We start from the raw sequence: 21,423 nt of genomic DNA, 5'->3' as shown, positions 1-21,423 counted from the left end.
TGGAGGCGGCAGTCCCTCCCGAGGTAGTCACTGATGCGGGGTTGTGCGAAAGGCTCCGGTCAGACTTTACGCTTTCTAAAAATGGTAATTTTCTATCTTAAAAAGGCCTTTAATAATCCTTACAGGTCTGGAGACGTCATTTTAGGGAAGGGGCAGGGAAAACGTGTAGCGCTGGCTTCCAGCGTCGAGCCCGCGTTATCCAGGGAGCTCGCCGGCTCCACGGTGGAAGGCCGATTCCATCCCCGCTTTCCTTAACTCTTAAACGTGCGTTTAAACCTTGGGTGTTTTATTTTGCAGGAAGAAGCGATTGCCTAAAGGATTAACAGGAGGTCACATGTTAGTTCAAGCCAAAAAAGTGAAAATAAAACATGCCATCTTTCACGTTGGCCTGTGTAGCTTTACGGCTTGGACTACGCTTTTTACCCTAACACTGTACTCATCATGCCAGAAGGGAAATCTCCTGACAAAAAAAGACCCCGTAGAAGCTTATCAGCCAGCAAAACTAAAAACAATGCCTGTAACTCTATTATTTCGTATTTTGACAATGTGCCACCTGCCGAACTTGCCTGCCCCATTTGTAGTAAAATGGTGCCCAGGTACGACTTAAACCAGCACCTGGACGAGGTGTGTGCTAACAGAGATGCCATTCACGTTGGTCCAGTGCAGGTTGGCTTAATTAATTCAAATTCATCCGTAGTAGATTTTACCAGTGTTGCCTCAGAAGATGTGACACCAGAGACCTCATCACCACCAAAGACAAGATTAACCCCTGGCCAGAGTGATTTGGCAGAAGTGAGTGTAAAACAGACCAGTCCCTACTTTAAAAGTGATGATGCCACAGTATGCAAAAATCAGGAAGAGTTGAGAAATCATAATGTGAAAGTCATTTCTTTGGGAAGCCTGTCATCTAAACTGTCCAGAAAATACATAAAGGCCAAAAAGTCCCTAGGTAAGAGTGAGGAATTTGCCAGTCGCTGTCCACAAAGTTCCATATCCACAGCTGTTAGGAACCTGGCTGATAATGGTTCAGAAATTGAGAATGAGGATGAAAATTTGAGTAGTTCTCAAAAGGAAAACATTTTTACATGTGATTCTCTAAAGGAAGAGAATACTCCTGAATGTATGGTAAATAGGAGTAAGATAACAGAAACTGAAAGCCAAAAGGCTACCCATGAATGTGGGAAATTAGCCCTTGGCCCTGGCTTGTCAGGTAAGGCTGTCATAGGATTTTCACCAGATGTAACACTTGGGAAGAAGTTCAAGTCCACTTCAGAAGATGGGCTTGTAAAGCAAGAGAATATCAAAGGAGTAGATGATAAAGATTTTGAAAAACGTGAGCTGTGCCCTTGTGAAGAAGTAGAAATCACCATTGCTTCAGAAGTTAAAACACGGTTGTCGAGTTCAGAGGCAAGATCTACTTGTACAAGTGATGGTTCTAAATGGAGTGACATCCAAGAATTTCAGGAGGGTGACAGCGATGTGAAGAATAAAGTAGTTTGCAGCATTCCTCTGGACATGGGCTCAAGCCGTGATGTTCCTGGTGACACAGCTGTAACACCCTTAAGTCATCCTTACTATCTCCGGAGTTTCCTCGTGGTCCTGAAAGCCGTACTAGAGAACGAAGATGACAGGCTGCTCTTTGACACCGAGGATAAGGAGGTTATAACCAAATTTTATCAGTTATCAGGTATCTAGCCTGTTTGCTTTTGGATGGTTTCCATTTCGCTGTCCTGCTTTGGGGGTGATGTGATGGGTGGTGAACCGATGGCCACAAGGAGTCACTGTGGTTTTGTGAGTTCTCTGTGGGAGTAGTAATGGTAATCAAGAGCCTCCTGAAATACGGTTTGTATCAAGAAAGATTTGTGTGTGAAAGAGGATTGTATGCCTGGTGCTGTCTACTCCTGCAAGCAGTATGTTACTTAAAATGGAGTCAGCCATTTTTCCTTTAAATTTGGTGCTTGTAAGAGCAACCTTGTCCAGATCAAAAAAAACAAAACAAAACAAAAAACAAGTAGCATGATGAAGAAAAGCATACTCTGCATATTGAGCAGATAATCAGGCTGTCTGTTGGGCTGTTTTGTTGTTTTCACACTTCAGTTCCTCAAAAATGAAAGTAAAATAAAATACAGGAAAAAAACAAATCAACTTGGGGCATATTTTCTTTCCCTCATCTTTTCAGTTCATGAGTTCTGCTTGTTAAAGTCAGATTGTGCAGGACATGGAAACTTCCAAGCTTATATTGGTACATCTGAAAAAATTGGTCTGTGCCTCAAACCCTTGGCAGGCAGTTGTGACTCCAGGCAGGCAGTGCAGATTTGCAGCAAAAGCCACCCTTGTGTGGTTGCACTGTTAATCTAAAGCCCCATGAAGGCTCTGTGGAACAGAGTCCCTTCAAGACGACGACATGCTTACTGGGTGGCCATACTGTATGCTTGGTTGATGTGTCTTACTCTTTAGTAGATTAAAAAAAAAAAAATCCCAAACTTTACCACCAAGATTTTTTTTAAGTCTACACAGTGGGATTATCATGATACTCCTTGTATTAGTTTTTGGCCAGTGAACTCTGGGTACAGGAGTGTGAAGTGTCCACACAGCTTCTCTGTTTGTTTTCACTACAATATGGATGTGATGCTGTCTCACTGGCTCCTTATCCGGAGGAGTTGCAGCTCTTTGCTTGCATGCTGATTGCATTCCTGTTATTGGGTAGTGAGTGGCTCTGTGCTTCCATATTATTGAGAAACTGGGAGTTTCCCTAGTGCAAGTTCATATTCTTCTATATTGCTCTTGATGGAGACTTATATACAGTATATCTTAATGTGCCAATAACTAATGCTAATTGATTTTGCCTCTTTAAAAAATAAAAAAACAAGTGAATATTGGAAATTTAAAAACTTTGATTACACCATTTTAGAGGTGGCAGAAATTTAAGGATAATTCAGGTTATTAAGGAAATAGACTAAACAGATTCAGAAGTTTAGTATTGATCACTGAGTTACTTACTGATCATTGTCCTACCAAAGATAGGCATTTTTTTGAAAATTATTTTCAACCCAAGTAGAATACCATACATTGAACTAAAAGAGAACAGAACAACTAAAATTCTAAGTAAGGCTTCTCGGAGGGAATAGAAACATTAGAAAATGAAGTTTTAAAATGACCAGTAATTGCGTTGAATTGGAACTTTTTTTTTTTGTTTTTGTACTGAGGATTGAACTCTAGTCCTTGCACTTGCAAGGCAGGTGGCGGAACCACTGCGCTAAATCCCTGGCTAATTGGAACTTTTTAAATGGATTGTACCATAAACTGACATTTTACCTAAAGCAAAAAATGTGTATTGCTAATAATTGGCTGTTTACTCACCTCAGATTTAAAAAGTAAATCGTATCTGTATGTTGTTCTTTTAAAAAGTACTATTTTACACTGTTTTTATTAACTTTATTGCAGCTAGTGGTCAGAAGTTATATGTAAGGCTCTTTCAACGAAAATTAACCTGGATTAAAGTGAACAAGTTAGAATATGAAGAGATCGCTCCAGACTTAACACCTATGATCGAAGAACTGCAGCATGCAGGCTTTGTACAGACAGGTAGGCTTGGTGGAAAGAACTGAAATGAAAACGTGACCTGAAGGTCTCAGTTTCTGCCGAGTGATGGTAACACTCAGGTGGTGGCATCTCTTGGTTGGTGCCTGGTAAACAGTAATTGCTTATTTTTTTTTCAGCTTTAATTGAGTTTATTGGTACATTTTAGGGATACAGTACAGTTACATTCATTGTTGGGATCTTGTACCTCTACATATTGAAGATATACTCCTAAGTAATTGCTTATTTTTTAAAGCAGGGTTTTTCATCTAGGGCAGCATTACTCATGTGATGCTAAAGTCATTCATAACTTGGTTTAAAACCAATACCATAGTGATGTGTTGTTACTTTCCTGCCTGGCCAAGGTTTACAACCATATAGTCACCTGTTGTACCACAGAAGAATTACATTTCAGCTCTTCCAGCAAGAACTTGATTCGTCTTAGTCAGATTTCCATCTTAGCTACAGAATAAAGCTGGCTTGTTTCCCGTCAGTATTGCCTGTGAATCTTCATCTACCCCCATATGCACACACATGCAGCTTTTATACACTGAGTGCCTAGAGAATTGATTCAAATCCATGTGAACACTGAAGGAGACTGTCTTCTCCAGTGATATCCTGCGTTGTCTTATTACAGCATTAAGTACCTATTTGTACAGTATTTGGAAAAGTAGCGATAAGGAAAATGAAAGATGAGAGCTTTGGGTTCAAGTTGCTGATATTTTAGATAAAGTAAGCAAATGAGCCCAGATGTTTTCTTTGGAGTACAGTCTAGTTGGGAACAGTAGGTAAAGATGAATTTAGGGTAATTGTTAGGGTGGGGCTGGGTGGGGTGAACGTGAAATGCCTGGTGGAGATTCCTCCTGGCTGGGGACGTTGATATGTGTGCTTGTTACTGTACTCAGGTAACTCCTCGTGGACAAGCCCATTAATCACTTGTCTCTGTGCACAGGGTCTTAGAACATTACTGGGCATGAAGTCCACACTTCACTGCTCAGGAGAAGGCACCTAAACTGTGACTGTATGAAGGCAGAGACTGGCCCAGTCTGACCCAGCCAGTGCCCCAGGCCTGCTGTGGTGTCTGGGCCCGCAGTGGCAGGACATATTCCTGGCGGCTCAGTGAGCGGACGACAGGGCTCCCGGCCTCTGGCACATGTGCAGGGAGCGGGCGTGTGGAGAAGAGAGTTAATGATCCCTTTACTGCGACCTGGTTTGGTGAGGTCCCCTCAGAGCTTTGCTGAGGCCAAAGACAGGGAAAGTATATTATAGAAAGTTTAAAAAATAAGTAGGATTCCTAAACCATAATGGTTATTTTGTCTTCTTTGTTAGAGTCGCATTGTCCTTTACTTTTTAGTGAGAAAATCTGTTATTCTTGCCAAACTAGTTTTTGGTTTCAGCAAACTCATTAAACTCTGGTAAAGTTTCATATTTTCATCTAGCTAAGCTTCCTTCTTCCTCATGTAAGTGAAGCTAGAAAATAGATTCTTTAACATAGTTTTAATTTACTTTTGTCCTTGTTAACGCTTTTAGAATCTGAGTTACAAGAGCTCTCTGAAGTCCTTGAACTCCTCTCTGCTCCTGAACTGAAAGCCCTGGCCAAGACCTTCCACCTGGTGAATCCCAGTGGACAGAAACAGCAGCTGGTAGACGCCTTTCTCAGATTGGCCAGGCAGCGTTCAGTCTGCACTTGGGGCAAGAGTCAGCCTGGAATTGGAGCTGTTATTTTAAAAAGGTCTGTGAACTCTTAGTGTAAAACACTCGGTTGTGATAGCTGGGCTGGGGCGTAGTTCAGAGGAGGAGCACATGCCTGACCTTTGTGAGCCCTGGGAGAAAACCACATGAAGTTCATAGCATATTACTTTGTCATTATGGATTGTTTACTTTTTTGAATTATAATTGCTTATTTCAGTTGGAATTAGATTGAAAAGTCTGGAGGAACCTTAATTATAGTAGTCTGGATTCTTTCTTTGCTTATTATTCAAAATTCATGTTGTAAGTCTATACTAATTTCTAGGACCAAGAAAAATCAGTAGATAATAGGACAAAAACAGTAGGCCTTTAGTAAATTTCAATATTTTATTACTGAATAAAAATAGTTTTAACTTTGTTCTTATGGACTTTAGGGCAGCTATTTTGACTTTTTAAGTAATAAATTTTTGTTGACATATAATTAGTCTTAATACACAAGGCCTCATGTAGGCTAGGTGAGCATAACATTCTCAAGACTTTTAGTTTTATTAAAATCCTTTAAGATTGTATTTGTTTATGTTTAATCATTTTGATGTAGTTCCCATCAGTAGAATGATTTTTTTTTTTTTTTTTTTTTTTTTTTTGGTGAGACAGGGTCTTGCTGTGTAGTCCAAGCTGGCCTCTAACTCATGGAAATCCTCCTGCCTCAGCCTTCTGAGTGCTGGGATTACACAGTCTAGCGCCATCACGCCTGGCAGCAGTAGAATTTGAGAGTTCCCTGTAGATCCAAAGTAGGGCAGTTCCTGGTTATCTTCCTCTATTGTTATCTTGAGGAAGAAGAAACAAGTGTGTCATTTGTACTTTTTAAATCCTAATAAAGAATCACTGCTTGGTTTTCCATGTTTAATGCTTCCTCTTGTAGCCCAGGGCGTCCCTGGGGCTCTGTCTACAGATGGAGGAAGTGGGTATCATTCCTCCCTCCCGTCCTCCTTTCCTCCCTCCTTCCCTTTATTCCTTTTTCCTTTTCTTCCTTTGCAGCCCTAGGTATTGAACCCAGGGACTCATGCATGCTAGGCACGTTTTACGCCTATCCCAGAAGGTGGCATTTTTGAGCAGTCTGTAAGCTGAGTATACTTAATACAATGGTAGTTTGATGGGATCCTGCTCTGGTCCCCTTAGGTCTCTGATTATATCTGGGGACATTCTGATTGTCACCACTGGGAAACATGATGCCAAAAGCATCTTGTGAGTAAAGGCCAGAGATGCTGTTGAGTGCTCTGTAATGCATGGTGTAGACCCTACAGCAAAAATTTATCCAGCCTAAAGATCGGTGGAGCTGAGGCTGAGAAGTCCTGCTCTCCATAGACTCTGACTGCTACAGTCAGAGTGCCCTCACTGCCCTAGCTTTAGTTCAGATGTCCAAGCTCACCTTGCAGACATCCAGAAGTGAGCTGAATTCATTCTGAGATTGCCCTGCCTCAACCTTCCAGAGTGCTGGGACTATAGGTGTACACCACTATACCCAGTGCCATTTATCTTTATTACCATTTATCTTTATTTTAAACTTATAAAATATGGTGACAAATGCTTCAAAACCAGAAAAGTATTTCTGTAATGTACTTTTTTCAGAGCTAAAGCCTTGGCTGGACAGTCACTGCGAGTCTGTAGAGGTCCCAGGGCTGTGTTTTCTCGGATCTTACTCCTGTTTTCATTGACTGACTCTGTGGAAGAAGAAGAAAGTGCCTGTGGTGGTCAAGGTCAGCTTTCCACAGTGTTCTTGGTCACTCTTGGCCGAGTGAAGTTCCCTAGTTATATTGTCAGTCGGAAAACCCAAATCTTCCAGGACAGAGAGGATCTTATCAGGTAGGATCGTGTTAACTTTCCATCATATCTATTCAAATTTAATGAAAGATTTTATTATTTTTCCTTTCAGGCAAAGTAAAAATATTAGTTTCACACCCAAATGCACTTTGAAGTGTATAGTTTTTGTTACCTTTTTGCCTCACATGAGTGCACCTGAAGTCTCCAGGGAAAATGCAGAAATGTGCTTAGATGAAGGTTGCCAAATGCAATGGGTTTTGAGTTAGCACTACAAAGTTTTTCTCTGTCTTGTGTTCCCAAGTAGCTTTGGCAGGAAGCACTTTTTTAATACAACTTTTAACAAAGCTGCCTTGTGGATATTTTGTTAGCATGAAGAAGGCAGGAGATGAATGTTCTGCTATTACTAAAACTAACGTAGTAATGAAGCTGGTAATTTGTATACAGTGTATTGGAATCATACATGGTAAATGAGAAGTTTTCACTGTAATAACTTGTACACTGGGTATTAGAATCCCATACATGATATTAGAAATTTTCACTAATTTATATTAGTACTTGGATTTAATGAGAATTTAGTCTAATCAGCAAAAGTAGGCCTTTTTTTTTTTTTTTTTTTTTTTTCTTTTTTTTTTGTGGTTCCAGGGATCAAACTCAGGGCCTTGTACTTGCAAGGCGGACATGGTACCACTGAGCTAAATCCCCAGCCCAAAAGTAGGCTTTGACAAGAAAGAATAATATAGTTCTTACAGAAAAAAAAAACACCTTGGATTTCCTTTTAAAAAATACCTTTTGGGCCAGGGATATAGCTCAACAGTACTGCACCTTCCTGCAAGCATAAGGCCCTGAGTTCGATTCCCTGGTACCCCCCCAAACAAACAAACAAAGAAAAATGAATTTAGATTTCTTAAAATGCCACTATAGATTCTTGATATGAATTTTTGACTCAAATTTAACCAAAATCGATTCAGAGAATTGCTTTTGGGGAAGTTCTTTCACCGTTACACAGAGCAGCAATGTGCTTCAGACAGTAAGTTACTGAGCTAACTGAATCAAAGCAGTGTCCCTGTAAACTGACTTTTGCCCATTTGCCTCACCTGTCAGGAAGCTCATTATCCTGTTTGTGTTTAATCAGAATAACTTTGGTAGCCAAATCTCCTAAAGTGAATATTTCTTCTTAACCTGTTTTCATCGTCTTATGTCAGTCTACCATTTTTGTCTGAAGTGCTTTTGTGTTTTTCCCTTGTGTGAAGTTGTGTGTTCTGGGGCCAAGCTCCAGTGTACTGTACTCATGGATTCTGAAACTACTCTGTGCCTCACTTTGCTCCTTTGTAAAATGGGGAGAATAAGTCTCCCCTTACAGATATGTGTAGCTTCATGGATAATGCCTAGTATATGTTAGTTATTACTCTAATTACTGTGATATCTAAAGGGTTTACTTTTGAGTTCTGTGATCGACAAAATATAGTTCACAAGTTCATATGTGAGGGGAATAGGGCAAAAAAAGTAAGCTACCTCCTGTTCTTTGTATGGGGTAGGGATGCTGTAATAAAATGGTTAAAAAACTCCCTCTGTAATACCAGGGCCTTCCATGTACATGAGATGGGGGCTCACTGACTCGGGAAGGGTCATCTGACACAGTACTGGGAATATGATACCTGGGCTAGGAGCCTTTTACTCACTTCTGTACTTGAGAGAATTGATGTTCATCTAGTCAGTAAAAATGAGTTGAGTGTCAAGTACCTATTATGTCCTCAGGTAGTGGAGTTGCAGCAGTGAACAAGAGGGGGTCGTTGTCGTTACGGGTTACAAGTCAATGGAAAGTTAGATAATTAACAGAGTAACTGCGGTGTATGAAAAGTGCTGTAGCAATTGAGGGACAGGCTGGAGAAGTTCGGCCGCGTGGATAGATAGTGTCAGGGAGTGGCCCTGGAGGGGACATTGCAAATGAGACTTGAGAAAGAAAAAGAGAAGCTGTGTCAGTGTCTGGGTACCTGCATCCAGGCAAGGAAGCAAGCCAAGCTTGTACTCAGGCTGTGAGGTGGGAAGGGCTGGCTGCGATGGAGAAACTTGGCACGCATGCTAAAGCCCTGGTAGTCTGCAGTTCAAAGGGAAGTCACACAGGGACCAGGGGCCAGAGGATGCTCAGTCTCAGAGCCCTTCTGCACAGACTGAATCTATTCTCTAAGCAATGGGAGGCTTTCAGGAGGTTAGGCCGGTGAGTGATTGGTCCCTACTTTTAACCAAATCAGGCTGTGGACAAGAGGAGCAAGAGAAGCCGTAGGGAGACTAGTTTGACCTTGGTGGTGGTCTAGGGGTAGGACAGCCATGGCCATCTGGACCAGCTAGACTAGTGAGTCTGTCTGGGATAGTTTGGAATTACAAAAGACTGATTGATGATTAGACATAGGGAAGAATGGAGGAATGGCTCAAGGGTGGCTCCGGTGTTCTTCTGCCTGGGCGGGGAGGGGTGGGCAGGGACCTGGGAGGTGGTACTGTCCTGAGTTAAAGTAGGGTGCCCTTAACTGCTCAGTGACGCTGTTCTTTGTGGCATTGGACATGCTGTCAGGAGCTCAGGGAACTGAGAGTTAGTGGCCTGTGGCTGGTTCTTCAAGCTGTAGAGCAGAATGAGGCTCCTGAGGGAGAAGGGAAGGCAGTTTCCTGGGCAGCCAGCATTCGGATCCTGGGTAGAGAGGAGCCACAGCCAGGAAGCAGGGGGCACCTCTCAGGAGGTGTGACTCAGAAGCCTGAGTAGTAACTTGCCTCAAGTTGGAGAGGAGGCTGAGGAAACACAGGGCCACAACAAGGTGACCCTAATGGGCTATACATTTTCTGTTTTCTTATCAACTTCAGAATGAGCTGTCCAGTAGCATATCATAAAATAATTAGACTTAAGAGTTTGTGAGCAGATTTTTATATTAGGAAATTTCCTTTTTCTCAGTGTACAGTGTTTGTACATACTTATACTGCATGGTTTTTCTTTTAGACTTGAGTCCAAAATACAGAGAATGTGTACTCAAAGTGTTAACAGAATCCACTGGTCAAATGGCTTTGTTTTTGGTATCAAAAGAAGTAATGAAAAATCATCTGTCTTCAGCTAAGTGTTGTTAATAAAATTTCAGCACTGCTGTCTGTTAAACTGTGTCACTGAAGTTATTTTTTAAATATCCTAGCTAATTCTTTTAGCTTGGGCAGCATCCTTCTGGTTACAGCTGATTATGAATGATTAAGGTATGAAATCGCCGTCTTATTATGACTCTGGAGTCAGTTATGTGTTTACTTGAATGAATGGATGCTGCAAACCAGGATGGGCAGCTGATCAATGTCACATTCATACAGTGGAACTTGTGCTGGAATCATGCAGTGTAACTGTTTGTCTTTCTTGCCGGGCAGCCTTTATCGGGTCTTCTGGGCCATTCCAGTGAGGTAGTTATGTTAAGTTATCACTAGACCTTCAGATTTTAAAAGGCATGCTTCGATTCTTGGGAGTTTGATCTGGTGGCTGGGAGGTGGCAGTTTGTGGGAACACTCCGCAACATTTGAAGCTTACATGGTGTCTCCCCCCAGATACGCAGCGGCTATGCACATGCTGAGCGACATTTCCACCGCCATGGCCAATGGGAACTGGGGAGAAGCTAAGGACCTCTCTGACAGTGCAAAAAGGGAGTGGAACAAACTGAAAAACCACCCTTCCCTGAGGTGAAACTCTTTTTTTTTTTTTTGGTACTAGGGATGGAGCTCAGGGCCTTGCACATGTTAGGCAAGTGCTCAACCAATGAGCCATACCTCTAGTGAGTTACTTTTAGGTACCTGGCAAAACTTACTTATTGACCACCTGTTCTAACTTCTGCAGGAGATTTTGATCATGGAGAACATACACCTTTTGTTTTGTGGTCACATCAGTGGCAGAATTGGAATTTTCTTCCTGCTTTGCATAGAGTCAGAGTGCTGTGTGAAATAGGCGATGGCAGAGTTCAAAGTGAACTTTACGTTTGTCACTCAGAGGCCTGGACAGTGCACACCGGGCTGTTAGCCTGCCAGTGTCTCTCAGGGTGTGGCCTCCCTGAGCACTGTACAGCTGACTTTATGTGTGAGGGTGCAGACTAGGCTTGTTCTATTGATGGAGACCCTGAAAGACAGCACAAGTGAACACTCACCTTCTGAATACGTGGTGTGTGATCTGCTGTTCTGTCTAATAAACATTAAATACTTGCAGTATTGTGGGGAATGTTTCCTATATGATGCATAATGATGAGAAAAACAAGGATTACCCAGCGATTTTTCATAAAAATAGTTAGGACACACATTTTATAAAGAATAATGTTGACATAAAAGTCATAGCCAGGAAATTGGAAGCTAGATTACCAAAGAGCAGAGGTTGCTAAACTTCTGTAAAAAGCCAGTTGGTTTTTGCGGCCATGTAGCCCACGGGCTCTCCTCTGTGGCGGTGACTCCACTCTGCGCTGCCTTACTGGTGCAATGCCAGGCCCAGGCAGGACGCCATGAGTGTGTGTGGCTGGGTTCCCTACACTTAATGGATGCACATCGAGGCTCGAGCTCAGTGGAGTATCCCGTATTCTCCTTTGTATTTATTTCATTTATTTAAAATGGTAGAGACCTGCAGGGAGGGATGAGAAGTGATCTGCGGGTAGTCAGTTCTGTCAGATGGTAGTAAGAAGTTCTGCTGGGCTGTAACATGGTAGTGTGAGTGTAGATCGTGGTTGTGAGTTGTACACTCGGGTTAAAAGAAAGAATTTTGAATGTTTTACCATAATGAAGTGACAAAGAGTGGAAAAGGTAGGTATGTCAACCTGATTGCACAATGGAGACATACATCGAAACATCATACAGTACACTATTGTGTACAGATATGTATGATGTTTTGTGGGTTTTTGTTGTTGTTTGTTTATTTGTTTTCCTGGTATCAGGGATGGAACTCAGGACCTTGCACTTGCGAGGCAGGTGCAGTGCCACTGAGCTATATCCCCAGCCCCAATTTTTGTGTTTTTATGTATCCAAAAACTTTAAAAAGAAATACTAGTCATATATACAGAAAAGTAAATAATACAATGCATTTTGAAGTAACCATTTTGCTTGTTTTAGGGCTAAGAAAATTAGGGGGTTTGGCCCTGGCCGGAGGGCTGCCTGCTGCCCCCTGTTTACAGTATCACCAGTTGTTCTCATCTGACTGCGTCATCCGAGTGATCTAGGACCGGGTGGTGGCTGGCTGTGAGAATGTGGTGAAGAAAATCGTACATGACTGGAAGTAGTTAGAATATAGCGTTTTAAAAGAATTCAGTGTTCTTTGCCACTTCTTCGAGTTGTCTTACAACACAAAACTGAATTATTGACCATTGTTATTAGTTACGTGTATTAACTGGTGTGTCATTTCCCTCTAGGTACCACGAGGAGTTACCACTCTTCCTGCGGTGTTTCACAGTCGGGTGGATTTATACACGGATTTGGTCTCGGACTGTTGAGATACTGCAGAGGCTTCACATGTATGAGGTTAGAGCTCTGTCCCCATCCCCACACGAGGGAACCCCGCTGGGCTTCAGTGTTCTGTCAGTGTATCTGATGTGGGCAGGCTTCTGTCTTTATTCATCTGTGCATGCACAGGGTGGCCCAGGGCTTATGGACAGGCCTACAGGGGCTCCCAGACAGGTCTCTGCAGCCTGAGCCCGAGTGTCTTCTGGAGCTCAGGGAGCTTTGCCAGAGTCTCTCAGGCTGAAATCTCACCTCTCCTTGTTTCCGAGTCAGCTGTCTCAGGTGGTCTGGGTAGTTAGGTGTCAGAAATGTGGTCATATCTTTGCCAAACACTGTGAAGTTGTCAGAGTTCTCTTTTGTTGTGTTTTGATATTTTGATATCAGAAAGTGGTGTTTTAAAAAGAGGATATGCTAAGCTGAGTTGAACTGGGGTCTGAGAAGCTCAAGAGGTCCCAGGGACGGCCTTTAGGGAACCCCTGAATCTCCAGATTGCATGTGTACAGAGGTGCGTACATTTTCCTTGGTAAGTTGTCTTGCAAAGAGATCCATGAACCACTGAAGATGAGCATAAAGAAGGAACAGTTGCTGTCAGTCTAGACCAGAGGGTCTCCCTGCCTCATGGGATGTGTCTGAACAAGGCCACCCTTTGTCCCTGCTCTGCCTACCCCACACCCCTCCTGCTCCGAGCCCAGCCAGGGCTCAGTGCCTGCTGGAGCTCGGCCCGCGGGACTCTGCACTGGCTGAGTTGGACTGCACGGAGCATCGTGCAGGGGTCTGGACCAAAGGAGGGATGCCTCAGGGGACTCAGGCCCACACGGAAGGGTGTCTCGGGGTCCCTGTGTGTCAGCCCTGGTCCGTGGCCTTAGTAGGGAAAGACACACAGTATAAATACTCTTTGCCAATCCTTTCTGCTTCTAAATATAACACGAGTAGATTGATTTAGAGTCTCATGAGCTGTCTTTGTTATTGTTGCAATAGGAAGCTGTCAAGGAACTTGAAAACCTTTTGTCTCAGGAAGTCTATTGTCCTGACAGTAGAGGCCGATGGTGGGATCGACTGGCTCTTAACCTGCACCAGCACCTGAAGCGCCTAGAACCGGTCGGTACTCAGAAGGACACTGGCTTAGTCCTTCTCTAGTCCCTGGACACAGCTTCCTGACACCCACAGCTTAAAGGAAGAGAGGTTTATTTTGGCTCACAGTTTCAGTCTGCTCTTCTGGCTCCTAGCAGAAGGGCACAGTGGAAGGGCCTAGAGGAGGAAAGCTGCTCCCATCGTGGCAGCCACAAAGCAGAGGGAACGGAGGAAGCAAGGATAAGAAACACACTTTGAGGTGAGGGACCCAGGGACGCCTCCAGCCAGGCCCATCTCCCCAGCTGCACAGCTCTGAACTCACCCTTGGAGGCATCCACTGATCAGTGTAACACCCGCGAGATCCTGTCCCCTTCTCCACACATGAGAATTTGGGGGACATTTTAGATCTAAACCATAACACGTGTCTGAAGCTCTTCTTACTTTTAGATGCATTTTTTAATTAGGACAAACTTTTAAGCTCTCTTTTCTTCTCTTCATGCTGGGATAAAACCCAGGGCCTCATACCTGCTAAGCAGGCACTTTACCACTGAGCTGCAGCCCCAGCCCATTAAATATGTTAGAGCTCTAAATGTAATTGGAACATTTCTTTCTTTTTTTGACATTCTTTGAGTTTTTCTGCCCCAAAAGATGTAAACTGGATGACACCAGTACAAGTATTAAGATAAAGACAGGCGATCTCTTGCTCCCTTTCCTGACTGGGGAGTGGGATTGGCAGGAATTGTGTTGGGATTCAGGAGTTCGGATCTAGGAATCAAGGGAGAGGGAGGGTGAGGTGTCACAGCCTTCAGCAGGTATTGGTGAGTTTTTGGGTTTCTTTATTTTTTTGGTGTTAGAGATCAGGTGCAGACCTTTGTGCAGATGTTCTACCACTGGGCTACACTCGCAGTGGATTTATTTTTCTTGGAAATGGCAATGTGCTTATTGTTCAGGGTCTCCAGGTAGGAGGCTGAATAAAGTACCCTTTCCTTATCTTATTCCAGGTACTTTGAGAGTAGCTCTCCATGCTTACATGAGGTGATTTGCTCTGCCATGGACAGACTAACCCTGAACAGGCCGCTTCCTCTTAAGGGCACCAGGGCTCTCTGTGCTGAGGTTCTCAGGGACTTGCACAGAAGGATCCTGTTGCTGCTGTGAGCAGGCAGGGTGTGGCCTCCGAGGCTGCTGCCCTGCCAGGCAGCCACAGTGGCTCTTTGTGTAGCTGCCGACCTCTCCCATCTCCATTCCAGCCCTCCCTTCGAGTTGAATGGAGAGGTCTGTGCCTCAGAGAGGTTTGATGTTTTTCAGGGGCACATTAAGTGAATCAGAGTGATGGAGGAGTGGGAAAAAATTGGCCACGGAATGCAGAACCATGACATGGTGTTTTTATGGCCTTCCACTGAAAAGTGTCTTGTTACCTCAGGTGCCGAGACAAGGCTGGTGGGAGCTGTGCTCTGTGGTGAGGGTGGGCATGGTGCCCCTCTTTCTCCATGCTGGTGGAAGCTCACATAGCCAGGGAAGGCTCTGGGGTCTAGAACCAAGCCGGGAAGGGAGCAGGCCTCTGTTTGTGCACCTCTTCCATTGCAACAAAGGTTCAAGGATGTCACAGATTGCGTGACTGCTCACAGCCCTGTGTACTCACTGGGTCTTAGTGGCAGACAGGCCACTGAGCTTCTGACGCTGGAAACCTCTCGTCCCTCTTAACTGTTTCCCAGCCATCACCCTGGCCACACGAGTGGCTTTCCTTCCTGGGCAGCATTCTTTCCATGCTTCCTCCTTTGGAGTGCTAGGCAGCCAGCGGGGACTCTGCACCAGGCCTCTGCTGCCCGTGTCCCTTGCTGGGGGCAGAGCATGCGCCAAGGTTCCCTTCTCACTTCTTAACTCCATTTGTGCCTCATGCCTTGAGCTTTCATTGATTTTTTTTTTGTTTTCCTTTTGTGATAAAATACATGTAATGTACACATAAATTTGCCATTTGAACAGTGTTTAAGTGTACAAGTCAGTGGCATGTGCACAATGTTGTACAGCTATCACTACAGTCCCTTCGTCATCCTAAACAGAAATTCTGTAACTACAAAGCGCCTATGCTCCATTCTCCCCTTCCCCTAGCCCCTGCCAACCTCCAAGCTGCTGTCTGTCTCCGTGAACGAGCCTGTTCTAGGTATTTCATGTCCTTCTGTTTTGTGGCTTCTTTCACTTAGCATACTGTTTGCAGCTTCATCCATGTTATTGTATGCAGACCTGCTGAGTGGTATCCACTGCACTGTCTGTGTAGATGGTTTGTCCAGTCATCCAGAGGTGGACACTTGGGCTGCCCGCACCTTTGGGTATTGTGGGAAGTGCCGCGTGAACACATTCGTACCAGTACCTGTTTGAGTCTTGTTTTAAATTCTCTGTGGATATGCCTGGAGGTAGAATAGCCGGGTCATATGGCAGTTTTATGCTTTGCTGTTTGAGGAGCCCCTGAACTGTTGTTGATGGACAGAGCTTGCCCACTTTTACACTCCCACCAGCAAGATGTGAGATTTCCAGTTTCCCCACATCCTTGCCCATACTTCTTATTTTCCACTTTTCTGATTACAGACATCCTAGTAGGTGTAAAGCAGTCTCTTCTTGTGGTTTCTCTGTGTCTCAGTAACGTGAGGAGATATGTTAAACTCCTCCAAAGCCTTGGTCTGTCTCCCTGTAAGTGAGGCTTCTGCCAGCTCCGTGGTCCTAGCTGCATGTTAGTCCCTGGGCCCCTGCACCAAAGCTTCTCAGTCATCAGGTCAGGTGTGGCATGTATCTTCTTACACAGTTCCCCAGGTGTGTCCCTCTAAGGTCTCATGCGGGTTACACTGGGAGGAGGTGGTCAGTGGGATCCACTGTCCATGCTGGTAATCAGGCATTTGTGCCAGCATCACATTCACTGTGAGGGTTACAGTTGACCTGTTACGGAAAACAGAATAATGTCTAAGGAAAGAGTTTATATCTCTGGAAGTACTGCTTACTTGTTTGCTAGTTAGCAGAACTGAATCATTAGAAGTGGAATTTCCTGTCAGATTAAATGAATGTGTGATTCCATCGGGCTTTCTGGGATTCTGATCCATGATGCCTTATTGCTAGGCTATCAGATGCATCGCTGAAGGGCTGGCAGATCCAGAAGTAAGGACAGGACACCGCCTTTCACTGTATCAGAGAGCCATGCGCCTGCGGGAGTCCCCGAGCTGTAAAAAGTACAAGCATCTCTTCCGCCAGCTGCCGGAAATAGCTGTGGAAGATATTAAACATGTAAGTAAGTGTCTGCTGGGCCCTAGTGCTTGAACCCAGGGCCTTGTGCATGTGAGTACACTCAACCACTGAGCTGCATCCCCAGCTCTCCTCTGGGCCCTTTGGATTTAAATGCATATATTTGGTTTTTCTGACTGGAAGCACCCTAAGAGCAGATTCAGTGTGTATTTTCTTCTGAACTAGAAACTCTCATATGCATTTCCGACAACGATGTGGTCACTGCTCGCCCTGTCACCCTAGCGCCCTCCTCCCTGGAGAGACTCCTGGGCTGGAGGGACTCACAGTGCCTGCCACTCATGTGTCCTACTCAGGGCCCCTGGAGAGCTGCTTCGATGACAGATGCTGTCCCGTGCTGGGATGTGACCTGTCACAGACCAGTGAAGGTCATATCTGTGCGCTCCTAAGGATGTGGCTGTGAGGGGAGGAAGATTTATCCTCAGGACTCAGGCAGGTCTTCAGGCTTTAGCTGGCCCCAGCTGACGGATGCTCTTCTGCTGCTGTCCTAGGTGACCATCACGGGCAGGCTGTGCCCACAGCATGGGATGGGCAAGTCCATGTTTGTTGTGGAAGCTGGGGACACCACGACCCCCACCACGGTCCTGTGCTCTGTGGAGGAGCTGGCGCTGGACCACTACCGTCGTAATGGCTTTGACCAGGGTGAGCTCATGTTTTTCCCATCCCTGCAGTCAGTGTGTGGGTGAATAGCATTGCCTGCTTGTGTGCCAGTAGCGGGCCACTGTCTTTTCTCTTTCCCCTTCCCGAAGTACAAGACACTGCTAACCAGCAGTGTTTGAGAAAGAATTTTCCCATGTTTCAAGAGATTTGCTTTCTTATTCAACTCCTGTTCCCCACCTCACACCACAGGATGGGAGAAGTGCGTGAGGCCATCTTTGCTGTCAGACCTGATGGCGGGCAGGGGGCTGCCACAGAGGCTGCCTGGTGACAGCCTGTCAGACGGTCCAGGGCTGAGCAGTCTCAACGTCAGGTTACGACTCTGAAGGAGCTTGAAGAACCTGCTCCTGGCACATGGTAACGTAGCAGAGTCAGAGACATTTCTAGAAAGAGCAGTGCTTTGAATCTTATGAAATGAGCTCTCTCTGTGGCATCCAAGGGAGGAAAACAGATGCCAGCAAGAACTGGAGCTTTTCCCTCTTTCATCCTGTGACTCCAGCAGCCCCTCGGTCCTCCTGCCCCTCAGCCCCCATCGTTATGGACGCACCTCCTGGGGGATGGAGAGACCGGAGGAACAGTGTGTCCTGGATGGAACTGCAGTCGTGAGAGGGCAGCACTGGCTCCCGGAGTCCAGCTTGTCTTCCGCCTCCCGAGGCCTTTCGTTTCCCTTTTATGGGTAGGAGAGGAAGGAGTGTATGCATGTGTGTGTGCATACGAGTGTGCACTTGTCTGTGGGTGTGTGCCAGCGTGTGTGACCATGTCCTTGAGCACGTATGCACAGGTGGTTTGTGTGTGTGTGGTGTCTGGACGTTTTATACCTGGGTGTAATCTTGTGCTTTGAGCTGCTGATGAGAAACTTTGTGTTTCTCTAAACCAAAAGTATATTGCTCAGTGGACCACACCTACCATACAAGCACAAGGTCCTGAGTTCAATCCCATAAGTGCATTGGTGTGGGGTCAGGATTGCCTTCCACCATGTTTTCGCAGGGGCTTCGTCTAGCTCCTGGGTGTCCCTTGAAGGCCCCCTGGAGTGTTGTTTCAGGATAAGTCAGAAGGACTCCCACCGGCTCTGAGGACCCCAGCCTTGGAGCCTAAAGCTTGGTCCTGTTAGTGCTGTTGCAGCAGAAAGTGGAGCTACGGAAAGGCCTGTGTCTGCCCACTGGTGTGAGTGTTGCAAATTTAGAACCCAACAGAAGCCTAATAAACACCCACTGGCCAAGGACAGGGAGGCAGCCCACCAGCCATATGACCTTGGACCCGGTGTCCCCTTGTTTCCTCAGAGCCCTTTTCCTGGCCTCCTGGTGGGAGAATAGGTGGAGCTGCCCTCCAGAGCCTCTCCTCCCACCTGCCAGGCTGGGACTTTCAGGATATGACATAGTGTCTCAGGGTGGGGTCTGCACCTCCAGAGACCTGCCTGTGGTGAGAGCTCAGACGTGTGCTGAGCAGATCTGGGAGAGGAGTGCGTGTCTGTGCCAAAGATCATATGGAGCTGGGCCTGGCCCTGTAAGGAGACTGCAGAGAAACACACCTGTGAGTTTGAAATGTGCTCGGCTCCTCCTTGACCTATGGCCTGGTTGTTTCAGGGCCTTTTGTGCCAGGCAGTGAGCACAGCGAAGTGCTAGCCCCTCTCAGAGCTTCGTCCTCAAGTGCACAGGTGCCGTGGAGAGTGGCACCCCCAGGGCCAATCTGCAGTGGGCTCTTGCATGTGCAAAGGACTATGTGTATGGGGTCTCTCAAACAGGCTGCTCTAGTGTCTCTCTTGCCTCTGTGGTCGTTCCTGTTATGTAACAGCAGTGAAGAGTTCTATTTATCCCCCCCCCCAAAAAAAATTGATTCATCTATTATGTCAGTTGGAAATTTTTGTTTTGTACTCACCAGCATCAACCCCTCTTCCCCTTTTAATTTTTCTTCCATTTTGGTCTCAGAATGGCCAGTGAATTCGGTGCTTTATCTAAGGCCCAGGGTAACGAGAAGACATCAAGCCCTTGCCTCATAATTGGTAAAATGAAATTGGTCCTTATTCAAACCTAGTGCCGGTTAGAAACATAGAAGTAAACCGTGGGAGGGAAGGTTGATGAGGAGCCTCCTCTGCCTTGTATCAGGGACAGGCTAGAGCAGGCCCAGCTGTCCCGGAGACACACTCGGGCCTGGTGTCACCTTCTTCCTTTTTACCAGAATTTTTGTCATGGAAGATACTGACTGTGCCTTGTGTGCTCACCCACAGATGTCCTCTGCCTCCTCTCCTTTCCCAGGCTTTCCTCTTGGCTTTTAGAGGCAGACTGGATGTCGTCCTGGTACCTCCTGAGCAGATCATGTGGTTGTTCCCACGGGCACCTTGTCAAGTGCTGCTGTCCAGGCAGGACCCTCCGTTTCTGTGCTGCGGGGCCACTAGGGAGAGCTGTACTCCGCTGTCTTCGGATAGGTGAAAAGCGGGCGTTGTCTCACCTCAGTATTAGGCGAGTTTTCAGCTGAATTTGGAAGGAGAGCTACAAGATAGGATTTCACAGGATAGTTTCCTTCTGCTCAGTGTGAGGATTCATCTGTGTAATACAGTATCTCTATTACTTACAGGGCAGGGCAGAGCCCCTCGCCTGAAAATGTCAGAAACAAAAGACAGAATGGAAATCCAGGCCGCTACGTGATGTTCAGGATGTGAAAACTGCCTCGCTGAAGGAGGAGTGGCTGGGAACTGAGCTGGCTGAGCAGCTGGATAGTTCTTTTCCAGAGGATTAAAAATTGTTTATATCAATCTTTTTCATTTATAAAATGGATGTAATGCAAGTGAGCCACACTTGCTGCCAGGCTTTATCCTTGAGGGGATTTGGTGTAAGGGCAACCTCCAGCCCCTTCTGGGAAGGTGATTTCTCAAAAGGCTCACACCAGAAACTTCAGCTAGAATCCAGGTGCGGAGTGTGGACAGGTGGGAGCTCAGAGCACCTCTGACCTCCCTGTTCTGGCTGAGCAGGACATACAGGGCAGGAGGCTGAGTGGAGGTCAAGGCCCAGCTTTCCTCCTGGCTGAGCAGTGGCCCAGGATCCGGCACTGGGCTTTCTTGTAAAGCTGGACTTGGCTTCAGCCAGGGCGCCCTAGTGAGTCCTCTTGTTCCCACTCTGTCCTTTTGCATGGTGGAGATGAGCTGCAGGGATCAGGGGCAGGAACTGACAGGACAGCAGAGCAGACAGCCCAGGACAGTTCAGGGACACAGCCACATGCTACTGTTGCTGAAGCCCAGGTCCCTTCCCCAGTCACCTTCCTGTGGGCACATGGTGAGCATGAAGCCATGTGCCCAGCTCCTGGGCAGATGTGCCACGCTGCCTCCCCTGTGCTCACTGTGGCCTCACACGTGTGTGGACCAGGGGCCATGGATGTCGCTGGCCAAGGCAGTGGTAGTGGGAGAGGTGTCCATATGGCTCCTTGCCCTGGTCAGTTGTGTGGTGTGCACAGAAGCCTGGACTGGTGAAAGGAGCTGCGACAATGGGACCCCACCAGGGGCCATCCGTTCTCTTCATCCTTTCTAGACTCTGCCTCTGGCTTTTGGCAGCCTCCAAGTTTTCTCTCTGAGGTTGTCTGCCAGTCAGTAAGGTATGTTTGAGGTGAGGAAGAGAGTCTGAACTAGATGGACTTACAGGCGGAGTTTTCTCTAAAAGCCATGAATGTTGGAAACCCTGGGATAACCTTGTTTAGGCCAAAGTGATGTAATGCATGAGTATTGAGCTGGATGAAACAGTGCCTGAGGATGCAGGGTGGCTGCTGCTGCTCCAGCTTCTCCTGCCATTTCCCATTAGAGAACCATTTATTCAAGGACAGAGACTCGGGAGGGGACTTTTTTTTTTTTTTTTT

The 21,423-nt window shown here is 45.8% G+C and overlaps 2 protein-coding genes across 4 annotated transcripts in view; one reads left to right on the top strand and one right to left on the bottom strand.

Annotated features, from left to right (window-relative positions):
- Positions 1–440, bottom strand: part of Mcee (methylmalonyl-CoA epimerase) — a 35,045-nt gene extending 34,605 nt beyond the window's left edge. The window contains exons 1-2 of the mRNA XM_033760991.1: positions 437–440; positions 277–311 (exon numbers count right to left, since the gene is read on the bottom strand). Coding sequence (XP_033616882.1) covers positions 277–311; positions 437–440 — 39 coding nt within the window. The remainder of the gene's footprint in view (positions 1–276; positions 312–436) is intronic.
- Positions 1–21,423, top strand: part of Fan1 (FANCD2 and FANCI associated nuclease 1) — a 31,970-nt gene continuing 10,547 nt past the window's right edge. Inside the window, exons 1-10 of one of the 3 annotated variants that reach the window (XM_010638220.3) lie at positions 1–23; positions 298–1,687; positions 3,445–3,585; positions 5,110–5,311; positions 6,898–7,131; positions 10,654–10,785; positions 12,486–12,594; positions 13,552–13,671; positions 16,747–16,911; positions 17,418–17,568. In XM_010638220.3, the coding sequence (XP_010636522.1) occupies positions 442–1,687; positions 3,445–3,585; positions 5,110–5,311; positions 6,898–7,131; positions 10,654–10,785; positions 12,486–12,594; positions 13,552–13,671; positions 16,747–16,911; positions 17,418–17,568 (2,500 nt within the window). In that variant the 5' untranslated portion in view covers positions 1–23; positions 298–441. Of the gene's footprint in view, positions 85–297; positions 1,688–3,444; positions 3,586–5,109; positions 5,312–6,897; positions 7,132–10,653; positions 10,786–12,485; positions 12,595–13,551; positions 13,672–16,746; positions 16,912–17,417; positions 17,569–21,423 lie in introns of all 3 variants that reach the window. The other 2 variants (XM_010638219.3, XM_010638221.3) reach the window with 2 other exon arrangements.

The sequence above is a fragment of the Fukomys damarensis genome, unplaced genomic scaffold (genome assembly GCF_012274545.1).
Source record: "Fukomys damarensis isolate Sample0158 unplaced genomic scaffold, DMR_v1.0_HiC HiC_scaffold_7, whole genome shotgun sequence".
Lineage (NCBI taxonomy): Eukaryota > Metazoa > Chordata > Mammalia > Rodentia > Bathyergidae > Fukomys > Fukomys damarensis.
Note: the sequence above shows the minus strand (reverse complement) of the source record. Positions and strands in the feature narration are given on the sequence as shown.